At 48.3% G+C, this 12,463-nt stretch overlaps 2 protein-coding genes and 1 long non-coding RNA gene across 5 annotated transcripts; 1 reads left to right on the forward strand and 2 right to left on the reverse strand.

Moving 5' to 3' along the window:
• Positions 1 to 564: 564 nt before the first annotated feature.
• TRIM72 (tripartite motif containing 72) lies at positions 565 to 8,819 on the forward strand. Its single transcript, XM_081299550.1, has 7 exons — positions 565 to 721; positions 1,242 to 1,638; positions 4,262 to 4,357; positions 4,445 to 4,675; positions 5,183 to 5,205; positions 5,843 to 5,961; positions 6,850 to 8,819. Exons 2-7 carry the CDS (start codon positions 1,249 to 1,251, stop codon positions 7,422 to 7,424), a joined length of 1,434 nt encoding a protein of 477 aa, XP_081155676.1. The 5' UTR covers positions 565 to 721; positions 1,242 to 1,248; the 3' UTR covers positions 7,425 to 8,819.
• On the reverse strand, positions 2,535 to 4,255 carry PYDC1 (pyrin domain containing 1). 3 transcript variants are annotated; one of them, XR_014022695.1, is made up of 3 exons: positions 3,100 to 4,255; positions 2,805 to 2,848; positions 2,535 to 2,625 (listed from the first exon to the last, which is right to left on the reverse strand). XR_014022695.1 is itself a non-coding variant. In XM_081299557.1 (2 exons), the coding sequence occupies exon 1, from the start codon at positions 3,408 to 3,410 to the stop codon at positions 3,141 to 3,143; it is 270 nt and encodes an 89-aa protein (XP_081155683.1). In that variant the 5' UTR covers positions 3,411 to 4,255; the 3' UTR covers positions 2,535 to 2,848; positions 3,100 to 3,140. The 3 variants fall into 3 exon arrangements, 1 of the variants encoding a protein (XP_081155683.1); XR_014022696.1 differs by having other exon boundaries at positions 2,805 to 4,255; XM_081299557.1 differs by having other exon boundaries at positions 2,535 to 2,848.
• LOC308651961 lies at positions 8,435 to 10,061 on the reverse strand. Its single transcript, XR_014022697.1, has 2 exons — positions 8,961 to 10,061; positions 8,435 to 8,904 (listed from the first exon to the last, which is right to left on the reverse strand). It is a non-coding gene; the product is annotated as an uncharacterized lncRNA (long non-coding RNA).
• Positions 10,062 to 12,463: the final 2,402 nt, after the last annotated feature.

The raw sequence follows: 12,463 nt of genomic DNA on the forward strand, positions 1-12,463 counted from the left end.
ACAGGAAGGCCTGAGGCTCCCAAGGAAGAATTGAGTTGTGGGCTTCAGGCTCTGGATTCAGTCCATTCATTTATTCATCTGTTTAACTTCCAATCTCCAAGCATTTAGGGGAGCTCACTTTGTTTCATGGCTTGTGCTGGCATTAGGGAAGAAATCCTTTTCCCTTAGCTCAGAAGAAACTTTCAGGGTTTCAAGCTCTTCTGCAAGATAATAACATCATTGTGACTTGATGAGCAGTAAACTTGGGAAATGAGTGTGTGGCAAACTGGGGAGGGGTTATAGGCAAGGAGGAAGGAATCCATAGGGTGTGGAGGTGGACGTGAAGAAGGGGAGAGCTCTCCCAGTTTTCTGGCTTTTCTGTGGTGTAGAAGGCTCTGTCTCCAGTCTGGGCTGGGGAGAGAGCAGCTGATGGGCCAGGACAGGTGGCCCTGATATGAGATGCCTGCCTGCTGACTACTCAGCCCTCACTTTTAGAACAGTTTCCAGAAGTGATGGGAGGGGATGGGCAGGACAGCTAAATATAGTCCTGGGGCCATGGCTTAATCTGGGAGGGTCTGACTTGTGTTCACTATGTGCCCATCATCTGTGGTGTCCACTGCCAGCTGCCCCTGCTGTCCTTGCTTTGAGTCTGCCTATTGTGTATCTGACTCTCCTACGGTAGGGTTGACCCTTACTGGTCCTCCTGGGAGTCTCTTTTGTTCTAAGATCTCCAACCAGACCTGTGAGTCCTGTGGGCCTGGAGATATGGGGGAGGGGTGGGCTGGGGATCCAAGAAATGAGTGAGAGGAGGGTTAGGGGTGAATTTCTAGAGGATTTGGGGCTGGGGGTTGACCAGGCCTGAGTTAGAGGCTGATGCCTGGGGCAAGGATGGGCAAGAATAGTGGGCAAGACTGTTTGGAGCCTGACTTTGTGTTTAGGAACTGGGGTTGTTAAGGGTACTGATATGTGAGTGAGTGCGTGTGTTTAATATTTTAAAAAATGTGTTATTTTTAGATATACCTGACAATAGAGTATATTTTGACATATTATACATACACGGATGGCAGATATATTTTTTAATGAAGAAATGTTTGAATTTGCCTTTGTGACTGAAACTGAGTTCTCTTTCCCCTTGGCCCAAACCAGAGTCCCTTCCAGTATGGGATGTGAGGTCTGTTTAGGCTGCAACTCCTTCCTTTGAACACAGACTAGGACTCAGCCAAGGCCCTTGGGCCTCCCTGACCCACCTTTTCTCCTCCCAGGTTCCCCATGTCTGCTGCACCAGGTCTCCTGCACCAGGAGCTGTCCTGCCCCTTGTGCCTGCAGCTGTTCGACGCTCCTGTGACCGCTGAGTGCGGCCACAGTTTCTGCCGCGCCTGCCTGGGCCGTGTGGCAGGGGAGCCAGCAGCAGATGGCACAGTGCTTTGCCCCTGTTGTCAGGCACCCACACGGCCGCAGGCGCTTAACACCAACCTGCAGCTGGCTCGCCTGGTGGAAGGTCTGGCACAGGTGCCACAAGGCCACTGCGAGGAACACCTAGATCCTCTGAGCATCTACTGCGAGCAGGACAGAGCACTGGTGTGCGGTGTTTGTGCCTCTCTTGGTTCACACCGCGGCCACCGCCTGCTGCCTGCGGCCGAGGCCCATGCACGCCTCAAGGTGCTGGACCCTGCAGGGTTGGGGTGGGATGGAGTTGTTGGATAGCATGGGGCCTGAAGGATCAGGAAGTTGCTGCATTGATTTGAATCTGACTTCAGAGGTCCCTGGGCTCCTGGAATTGCTAGGGGAAGCAGATGGGGCAAGGTGGCCAGTGTAGGGGGGCGGGCTGGGAGCAGTGCTGCTCAACTAGATTTCCCAGTGGCAGTCCCAGGAGTAACCTAGAATTGTGGGGGCAGAGTCTGCTGAACTGAGGGTAAGCCTGATGGCCCATGTGCGATTGGATGACCCGGGTGGTCCTGTCAGGCTGGCAAGTAAGTGTGGCGTGGGATCCCATAAGACTAGAGGATTGAGATTTGAGGCATGGCCAGGAGGCAGGGCACATGCTCTCCTGTAGTGCACAGCTGCTTGGCTGAGGCCCATGCACCCAACACAAACTTAAGCTGCCAAACTCACATGCCTGAGAGTCACCACATGGGGCTTAACAGAAAGGGAGAAAGGGAGGCAGGAAGGACAAGGCATGCCTAGGCCTGCACCTCAGTGCGCAGGCCTAGGGTGGCATCCAAGAGCATAGTCCAGGTTGCTTTTCTGGAGGAGCTATAAGTCCTTAATACCTCGACAGCTCACGCACAGTTGTATGTGCCCCAAGTTTTGCAAACCTCATGGGCACCCAGGAAAGATACAAACATTGAGGAATGGAGACAATGGCACACATTAGCTTGCGCATATTATATGAATGCAAATCACATGCATGTAGCTGCCAAAAGATCCAAAGGGTCCAGGAAGGTCTGTTTTGAAGTATTTATTGGGTTATAAAGGACAGGTGCAGGTTTGGGGGAAGCGGAGTCTGGAGGCAAGGGCGGATTCCTAGATTGATTTCTGCTGAGGGGACAAAGTCATTGTCTTCCCCTACTGTTGTGTATGCTGGGCCGGGGTGGGGGTGGGTGCTTCATCAGCATTTTGTTGCTCCTCTTCTTAGCCCCCAGTCTCCTAGAGAGGGTAGATAACCGTTTTTATGCTGGTATTTGAGGCCTCTAGACTTCCCCAGGGGAGTAGCCTAACAGCCCCTCCCACTTCTGCTTTTCTGCAGTCAGTCCAGTCCTGGTTGGTGGTCTCCTAGCCCATGGCAGGAGCCTCCTCCCAGGGGCCTGCCCAGTCTATGCTCTCACCTCTGCTAATGACTCCAGAACTCCCAAACTCGCCCATCTTTTATCTGTGAAGATAGAACAAAACCCATTAAATGGAACAGGGTGTTAGGCGACCCAGGAACCTCGATGGGCTCCAGGGACCCAATCATCCAGGATCCACATCAGCCCAGCGCTAAACTACAGGGAGGGGTTGGCCAGAGGTCTGAAGGGGAGCTTAAGAGGGAACCTGAAGGAGGAGGGGTCAGGAAGACTCTGGGGCAGAACTGGACACCTGGAGCCCTGCGAGCAAGAGGGGTTGGGTCCCGTGCCCCCGTACCAGACTCATACAGAATGAATGGAATCCTCGGTGCTGGAGACTCATGCAACCCCCTTAAGTCTCGTCGCCTCTTCCTGCATGCCCATGTCCAGCAGCACGGCTGCAGTGAGTTCTGCTGCGTAGTCCTCACGGTAGAAGGCCACCAGCTTGTCGGTGAGGTCCACTGCGTCGAGTGGCAGGAGCGCCCCCCGCGGGATGTTCCGACAGCCCTCGCGCAGCTGCACCGCCCCCACTTTCAGCTTGAACTTCTTGAGCTCATCCGTGGTCAGGTTCTCCAATGCCTCCAGGATGGCGTCGCGTTTCTTCCCCATGGCTCAGCTCTGCAACCTCTGAACCTCCGAAAGCCAGCTCCTTGAGCCTCCAGACCTGTCTGTCCCGCACCAGTTGGGGACGACGCCTGAGAGGACGTCTTAGGGAGGAGACTGATCTGGCAGCCGGCCCAGGAGGAGGCTGGCTCCTGCTGGGCGGGGACTCCGCAAACACCTAATGGGCCCCCAGGTTCCCCCTGAGAGAATAGAAGGTTCCAATTTGTTGAGGTGGGCATGGCTGCTCCCATTCTGCAGAGGAAAAAAATCGAGGTTGAAAGCCATGTAGGCAGTAAGGCATGGGTGATTCTAGGACCTTGCAGCAAGAAGTGGCTTTGGCAGGAGCAATTAGGAGTTTCCCTATACTCTCATTTCACAAACTAACAGGTCTTGGGTAGGATCCAGCTGTGTTTACTTGGTCCGTGCAGGGATCATATGTACTAAATTGCCTGCTCCCAGAGCCCAGGGTGTGCAGGAAGCCTGGCTGGAAATTAGGCTGATGTTCTGCTTTTAAGTAAGGTGTGAAGTCAGGAATCGGGAGAGATTACATTTCTTCTTTTCCACATCCTTTATTCACCCTGAAAGCCAGTTGTGTGCCAAGTACTGTACTTCCTTGTCTGGGGGTGGAAGGGGGGAGTCCAAACAGCATGAGAGGGTAGGGTCAGTGGAAGGTAAGGCCAGAGAGGAGTTAACAAAATTGAATGACCAGGGCCTTAAGGCATGCAAATGTGTTTGGGGTTGAGGATGTGGCTGGAAGTAGAGCTGGCTTTGAAGTTGAGCTACAGAGGATGAGTTTAGGGGGAAGGTGTGGGCTTGGAGTGGGCAGCACAAATTCCCTCTTTTGCCCTGCTTCCCAGACACAACTCCCACAGCAGAAGCTGCAGCTGCAGGAGGCCTGTATGCGCAAGGAGAAGAGTGTGGCTGTGCTGGAGCATCAGTTGATGGAAGTGGAGGTGAGGGGCTAGCATGGCAGAGCCTGCTGGTGGTCCAGGCTAGGAGTTCCCAGCCAAATGCTTTTGCTTCTCTCCCATTTCCCCCAGGAGACAGTGCGTCAGTTCCGGAGTGCTGTTGGGGAGCAGCTGGGCAAGATGCGGGTGTTCCTGGCTGCGCTGGAGGGTTCTTTAGACCGTGAGGCAGAAAAAGTTCGGGGTGAGGCAGGAGTTGCTTTGCGGCGGGAGCTGGCAGGTTTGAACTCTTACCTGGAGCAGCTGCGGCAGATGGAGAAGGTGCTGGAGGAGGTAGCTGACAAGCCACAGACTGAATTTCTCATGGTGAGTATTGAATGACTTCCTCTCCCAAGTCCCCTGGCTCAGGCTTCATCCCATTGTCAAATGGGGACCCTGAGGCCCAGAGAGGGTCAGGGATGAACCAGGGTCACATATTCAGGGAGTAGGCTTCAGGACTGTAATTTAGGCTGGACATTGCAGAAGAATACTATCTTTAAGTGGGTACCATCCATATCACAGACATTATAGGTTTGCATAATTAGTAGCACAATTTTCTTTCTTTTTTTTACTAAAATAATAATTATTTATTTATTCATTATTAGTATAAATATTTAACAGGTAAATTCAAGTTTCTTGGTGAGGGGGCACTTTTTTAAAAAATTTACATAAAGGTAAAAGACTGGGATGGCCTTGAGCGTGTGTATCTTAACTTCTCTGATTTTTCCTGATCTTATACTAAGCATTTGTGTTTGTCTATCCTATCCTCAGAAATCCCTAGAGTCCTTCCTGTGTGCTTTACTTCCATTATTTTTTTTTTCTCTCTCTTTCCAGAAATACTGCCTGGTGACCAGCAGGTGAGATCAACTTGGCTCTACTCCTTTGCCCAACTTGTACTAGTATTCTAGGGTCACTAGCTGGCTTACCCTCTACTCACAATAAATCTGCAAACCCCTATTCACCCACTGCTGTGTCCCTGAACTTTGTATTGAACATAGACATGAACCAGACCTGGTCCTTATCTTTGAGGACTTTAGGGTAGACATGGGCAGGGACAGAGGCATCATTGTGTGCTTGATGCTGTTGGAGAGGGAAAGGGGTGGCCAGTGGGGGACAGAGTGAAGAGCAAGTGCAAGAACTGAAAGGGATGAGAAGCTTGGACTTTGTTTCAACAGAAGGTCCCCTGCCCACATTGTGGTTGAATGTATATAACAAAAATTTGGCCATTTTAAATGCACAGTTTTTGTTCAGTGGCATTAAGTATATTCATGTTGTGCAACAACTATCTCCATCCATTTCCCATTTCCAGGATTTTTTTTCTTTCTTTTTTTTTTACATTCCCAAACTGAAACTCCAGTAGAAGAGTTTTAAGCAGGAGTGTGATGTGGGGAGATCCTGGAGCTTCCTCTCCCATAGCTTCTGTCTTTCTGTCCTTGGGCACTTTCTCTTACTCTTTTGCACACAATCACTTCTCTCTCATCTCTCCACCTCCAGACTGCAGAAGATCCTGTCAGAGTCACCACCACCTGCACGTCTGGATATCCAACTGCCTGTGATCTCAGATGACTTCAAGTTTCAGGTGTGGAAGAAGATGTTCCGGGCTCTGATGCCAGGTACTGGGAGGGGCTGACTCAGGGTTTGTGTAATGGGGTGCCACCGGGTGTTGATAGCAGACCCAAGCCACATGTAGAGAGGCCTGCCAACCCCAGCTTGGAAGGTGCCCATTGCCCTTTTACCTCTGCAGCCCTATAACTTGTACTTGGAGGAGGACCTTTAAGGGCATGGGGTTGACAGTGGGTTACTGACAAGGAAAGAATGCAGCTAATCTCGGGTTTTGTTGCTGCAGCAGATGGGAGGCTGGGGCCTGGGTTTGAACCATTGATTCCCTGTATGATCCTTGGCCAGTCCCAGCCCTTCTCTGGGTATGGAGTTGATGATTTCTGCTAATTGGGGGCTGAGGATCTGCAGAATTCTTGGAACCTTGAGGACTCTGGCCTAGGTGAGACACTTATATTAATGGCCTATATTTGGGGAGGTCCAAGAATTCAGCCTCCATTCCAATGAGCTAGAGCACCTCTGAGTGCTATAGGTTACAGAGCTCCATACAAACACTTATGCCTGGTGCCGCCCTTACTGCCTCTGGGGGTTGGGGTGGATTGGAGGTGCCCCCAGCATATTTAAGAGACAACTATGGCCCAGAGGATAGGTCAAGCTAGAATGTGAACTGTTTTATTTCTTGCTCTGTGACCCTGGGCCTCACTCAGATAGTCAGTGTATTCCTTATATCAACTTAGTCTTGCTCCCCACCACCTAGAGAGGTAATCATGGCCTCATTTTACAGCTGAGCAAACTGAAGTTGTGGTGTGTTTTTGGCCCTAGCTAGAAAGCAGAGAGGGGCCCACATCCAGAGATATTGAGAGGATTAGAGGAAACAAGCTGGCCCTACGCTGGTAGAGAGGAGGCTCAAGGAGGCAAGGGCCTGACTACTGTCTCTCTGGCAGCGCTAGAGGAGCTGACTTTTGACCCAAGCTCAGCGCACCCCAGTCTGGTGGTGTCTCCCTCTGGCCGCCGTGTGGAATGCTCAGAGCAGAAAGCGCCGCCAGCGGGCGAGGATACTCACCAGTTCGACAAGGCCGTGGCGGTGGTGGCGCACCAGCTGCTCTCCGATGGCGAGCACTACTGGGAGGTAGAGGTGGGCGACAAGCCTCGCTGGGCTCTTGGCGTGATGGCAGCGGATGCCACCCGACGTGGCCGACTGCATGCAGTACCCTCACAGGGCCTTTGGCTGCTGGGGCTGCGCGATGGCAAGATCCTGGAGGCGCACGTGGAGGCCAAGGAGCCACGTGCTCTGCGAAACTCTGACAGGCGGCCTTCACGGGTGGGCCTCTACCTAAGCTTCTGTGATGGTGTCCTCTCTTTCTATGATGCTAGTAATTCCGACGCGCTCGAGCTGCTCTTTGCCTTCCACGAGCGCCTGCCTGGGCCGGTGTATCCCTTCTTTGACGTGTGCTGGCATGACAAGGGCAAGAACACCCAGCCGCTACTGCTCGTGGGGCCTGATGGGGAGGAGGCCTGAGCCACCTGTCTGGGTGGGAGAGGGGTGCTGGGGTCCTGATCATAGGAGGCTTAGTCTCCTTTGTCAGGCCTAGAGGGACTTGGGTGGGGTGCGGGTGGCCAGGGCTGAAGACAGGGCAGAGGGGCTGGATACTGGGGTGTCTCCAAAAGTTCTGAAAAGTATGGGAGTTGGCATAAACGGGAACAACTGAGAGGGATTAGGGTGTCCTTATGAATGGGACCCATAAGGAAGGGAGATCCAAAGTCAGGTCAGTTAGGTAATCTTTCTCTGGGGACCAGGAGGCCCAGAGTTCCAGGAAGAAACTGAGGTTGAGGGAGAAGAGGGAATGCGGGTTAGATTTGGTGAAGATTGAGGTGAGAAGTTTGAGAAATCTGTAGAAGGGGTGCCTGGAGCCTCACATCTCACTCCTCTATAAGGCCCTGGGGCAGGAGCTCTAGACTCCCCAAACCTGAAGACCTTTTACTTAGTGCTTGTTTCAGATGGTCTTTTTCAAATCATGGAGTAGTGACTAGTTAAAACATAGATAGTTGATTTTCTGATGCAGTAGGTCTGAGGCAACAAGAAATGATCACTTTTAATAAGTTCACTGGGGATCCTGATGCTGCTGGTCACAGTGGGATCACACTTAGAAGCACACCCTGCCTCTTTAGCCAGCCATTAGTTAGATCAAGTCATAAGTCCAAAATATATTCTCCATTCTATAGGCATTTAAAAACTGCCAGAGCCTTGGTGGGTAAATAAGTCAAACTTCAACTTATTTCCCTTTGCTTCTGGAATGTCTTAGACACCGAGGAAATCCCCCAGGTTGCCCACCAAGAGAAAAAAACCTGATGCTAAACCCTCTTTGGGCCCTGCTGCTTGTGGAAAATAAAAGATTCCCACTAGGGTTTACAGAATTGGCCTCTCACTACTTACTTCTTGGTTCACACCTTTAGTTTTATCTCAGAGGCTGCTCCAGAGTAACCATTAAGGCTCAAGGTGAGTTTGCTGGAGGGAGAGGCCTTTGGGGATTTGAGCAGGTAGGATTGGAGGCTGCTCTACCATTTATCCAAAGGGAAGGTGATGGCCCTGATCATTCACTTTCACAGGCTAGATCTGTCACTACTGCTGTGTGACAGACAGAGCCTGGGGTCCCCTGGCTCCTGAATCTGTGTGGGGATTTTCTTGTTGGGGGCTGATTATGGGACTGAGAAGGTAAAAGGAGATTGTGGGTGGGATAAGAAAGACTTAAAGGGGGAATACATTTGAGTGTGTCTCTCAGAGGGAGGCCTTGGCTTTGGGAGACATGGAGGATTAATTTAAGAAGTTCTTTCATGCTAGAAAGTAAAGCAATAAAGTTAAAAGGATTACTTGGTTGTAGAATCCAGCACCATTAATAAAAACTATTATAATCGAGCTTCCTCATTAAATCTGTGTGAAGAGATAAATGACCTGTTTTTAGACAGTAGCCTTCGAATTGCCCTCTTTGCCTTTAGATGATCTTTCTAAAAAAAAAAAAAAGTTCCATCCCCAGCATTGGAAAATAAAAACAAAAACAAAAACAAAAAACAAGCAAATGACTCCCACAACAACCTACAAATGTGGTCAGATGTTTTAGTTGCTCAAAACTTTCAACAACTCCCTGTTGCCTACAGGATCAAGCCCTAAGTCTTTGGCTCTGCATTTGAGGTGCCCAGTCATTCTCCATGCTCACCCTCTATCACTGTCCCATGTATTTCTACACTTGGGCCCTGTAGAATTCTTGGGGTCCCTACACTCCCTACATCTTGGAACTCTCTCTCTAGGAATGCCTTCAAGACACTCCAAACACTACAATTTATTTTCCTGTCTTGACTGTCTAAGCCTCCAGAGTTACTGTCCATTCTGGATCTCTCAAGCACCTTCTTCCTAATGTACATCCATGGCATTGAACTTTCTATATGGGTGGCTGAGGAGAGATGCTGGTATCCAAGAGTCCCTAGTCTCTTTCTCAGGAAGTGGGTACTTGAGAAGGAGGTACCAAAATTAAATATTCAAGAACTTTATAAGGGCAGATACCTGTGTGAGAGAAAATGGGGAGGGCCATCAGATTGTGATGAAATCCTACCCTGAGTGAAGGAGAGAAGATTGGAAGGAGAGAAGCATCTTTGACTGTTTTGGGGACTCCTGCAGCCAAAGCCAACTATCCGAGGAGTCCTGTGTCTTCCAGGTACTATCCTTGTCTTTGTCTCTCTGCTATGTTTAGTCAAAGTCTGACCTCTGTCATTTATGTTCCCTTTGGTTGGAATTATGTCAGGGAACTTTCTTTTCACAGTGGCCACATGTTCTTGCTGTATAGAGTTGCCCCGACTTGAGCTGTGTGCATTGATGGGAATGATCCCATGTCTGCCATGGCTGACTGGGTGAGAGATGGAGTTTGTGGGCAACTCCTAGAGAGAGAGTTCCTTGTTGAGTGGTCTGACCCAGTCAATCTCCCTTGGGATGTAAGATGATGAAATGTAAACAAAGAAGTGGATCCTTTCAGCATTTGTGTCCTAGAGGACAGTATCTCCTCTTTTAGTACTATTATGGTGTGAATATCGTTTGTCTACACCAAAATTGACGCTTGCTCCCAGTGTAATGATGGTCTTTCTTTCTTTCTTTCTTTCTTTCTTTTTTTTTTTTTTTTTTAGTGAGAGAGGAGAGAGAGAGAGAGAATTTTTAATATTTATTTTTTAGTTCTCGGCGGACACAACATCTTTGTTGGTATGTGGTGCTGAGGATCGAACCCGGCCTGCACGCATGCCAGGTGAGCGCGCTACCGCTTGAGCCACATCCCCAGCCCCTCTTTCTTTCTTTTAAATATTTATTTTTTAGTTTTTTTTGGGGTGGACACAATATCTTTATTTTATTTTTATGTGGTGCTGAGGATTGAACCTAGTGCCTTGCGTATGCCAGGCGAGCGTGCTATCTCTTGAGCCACAATTCCAGCCCCGCTTTTTTTTTTTTTTTTTTGGTATCAGGGATTGAACCCAGGGACATTTAACCACTGAGCCACATCCCCAGATTCTAGATTTTATTTTGAGACAGGGTCTCGCTAAGTTACTTAGGGCCTTATTAATTGCTGAGGCTGCCTTTGAACTCGTGATCCTCATGACAACCTCCTGAGCTGCTGGGATTACAGGTGTGTGTCACCATACCTGGCCAGTATAGTGACATTGAGAAACGGGAAAGCAGAGGTATTTTGAGTCATGCAAGATTTACCCCATGGGCTGGGATTGTGGCTCAGTGGTAGAGTGCTTGCCTAGCATGCATGAGGCACCGGGTTCAATCCTTAGCACCACATAAAAATAAAGATATTGTGTCCACCTAAAAAAATAAAAAATATTTTTTAAAAAAAGATTTACCCTCATTAAGGTATTAAAGTAATTCCCTTGAGAGTGGGTGAGTTTTGGGGAGAGTGAGTTGTTATACAGTGAGTTTGGCTTCCTTGGCTTTCTCTTACTTCCTCTCTTACCACATGATCCTCTCTTCTGCACACACCTTACTTTTGTTTTTCTCCTATACATGGAGCAGCATGTGACTTTTACCAGAAGCTGAACAGATGCTGGTGCCATGCTCTTGGACTTCCAGGACTGTGATGTAAAGAAACCTCTTTTTGTAAATTACTGCGTCTCAGGCATTTTATCATGGCCACAGTAAATGAACTAAGACAAATACTCCCCCATCTGCTTTGGGGGACCTGGGAACCTAGAGAAACTGCTAAGACATTTCCTGTGCCTTCTGATGTCCTCAGTGATTTGGTACTCCATATCTCATTTATCTTCACATCTCTAGGCCTTGCAACTACTAGAGCTCTGTGGCTCTTTACACTGCAGTTTTGGTATCCTGGGGTGCATGAAGATGTTACTGGCAGTAAAGGCAGGGAAACGCTTGTTTCCTGGCTATCCTAGCTTGATGGAATTGGTCACTTGCCCATAAGAAATAAGCAAATGATGTAAAAAAAAAAAGAATTTAAAGCAGCTTGATCATACTGGAGATAAGCAGTTAGGTTGTTTCTCTGCTGGAACTGTAGAAGCATTTAAAATTTATAGAAACAGGGCTGGGGTTGTGGCTCAGAGGTAGAGTGCTTGCCTAGCATACTTGAGGCACTGGGTTTGATCTTTACCACCACATAAAAATAAATAAATAAAATAAAGGACAATTTACAACTAAACAAATATTTTAAAAATTATAGAAACAAGCCTGGTACATTGGTGCATGCCTGTAATCCCAGTGACTTGGGGTGCTGAGGCAGGATGATCACGAGTTCAAAGCCAACCTCAGCAAAAGCAAAGCACTAAGCAACCCTGTCTCTAAATAAAAAACAAAATAGGGCTGAAGGTGTGGCTCAGTGGTCCAGTGCCCCTGAGTTCAATCCTCAGTATGGCCTCCCTAAAAAAATTATAGAAACAAAAGCCAGGAAATACACATATTTAGATTTAACTAGGCTGTGCTAATCAGAGAAAGTGTCATAGTTTCAACTTCCTTGGAAACTCCGGCTGTGGAAAACCAGTTATCAGGGAGTTTACTTTTAATATAAAAGTGGCTCTATTTCAGGATCACCTTGAAGGACTTGACTCTACAGGTGTATGGTGCATCTTGAAATATTCTCTCTTTTTTTTTCTTTTTTAATTTTACAGTGGTGGGATTGAACTCAGGGCTTTAGAGCCAGGCAAGGAGCTCTACCACTGAGCCACACCCATAGCCCTTATTATTATTCTTGACAGTGATGGCAGTGAGAAGAGTGTGTAATCTAACCATAAGCACAAATTAAACATACTGTTTGTATTTAAATAAACATATTATAAAGCAGAATGCAGAGTTTGCATGAGTTTTCAAGATTAAACAAGAGATGTCTATGAAGTTTTGCACTGGTGCTGGTTATTTGTATTTTAGACTCCAGACTCTCAGCAATATAAGATTTAAAAATTATTTTAAACAATATAAATAATGAGGGAATGTAATTAATATCTTACACATAAGGATACAATTTTTGTCAACTACATCTTCCAATCCTGATTTTTTTTTTTAATTTTGGT

The sequence above is a fragment of the Spermophilus citellus genome (assembly GCF_964194105.1).
Source record: "Spermophilus citellus genome assembly, chromosome: 6".
Classification (NCBI taxonomy): domain Eukaryota; kingdom Metazoa; phylum Chordata; class Mammalia; order Rodentia; family Sciuridae; genus Spermophilus; species Spermophilus citellus.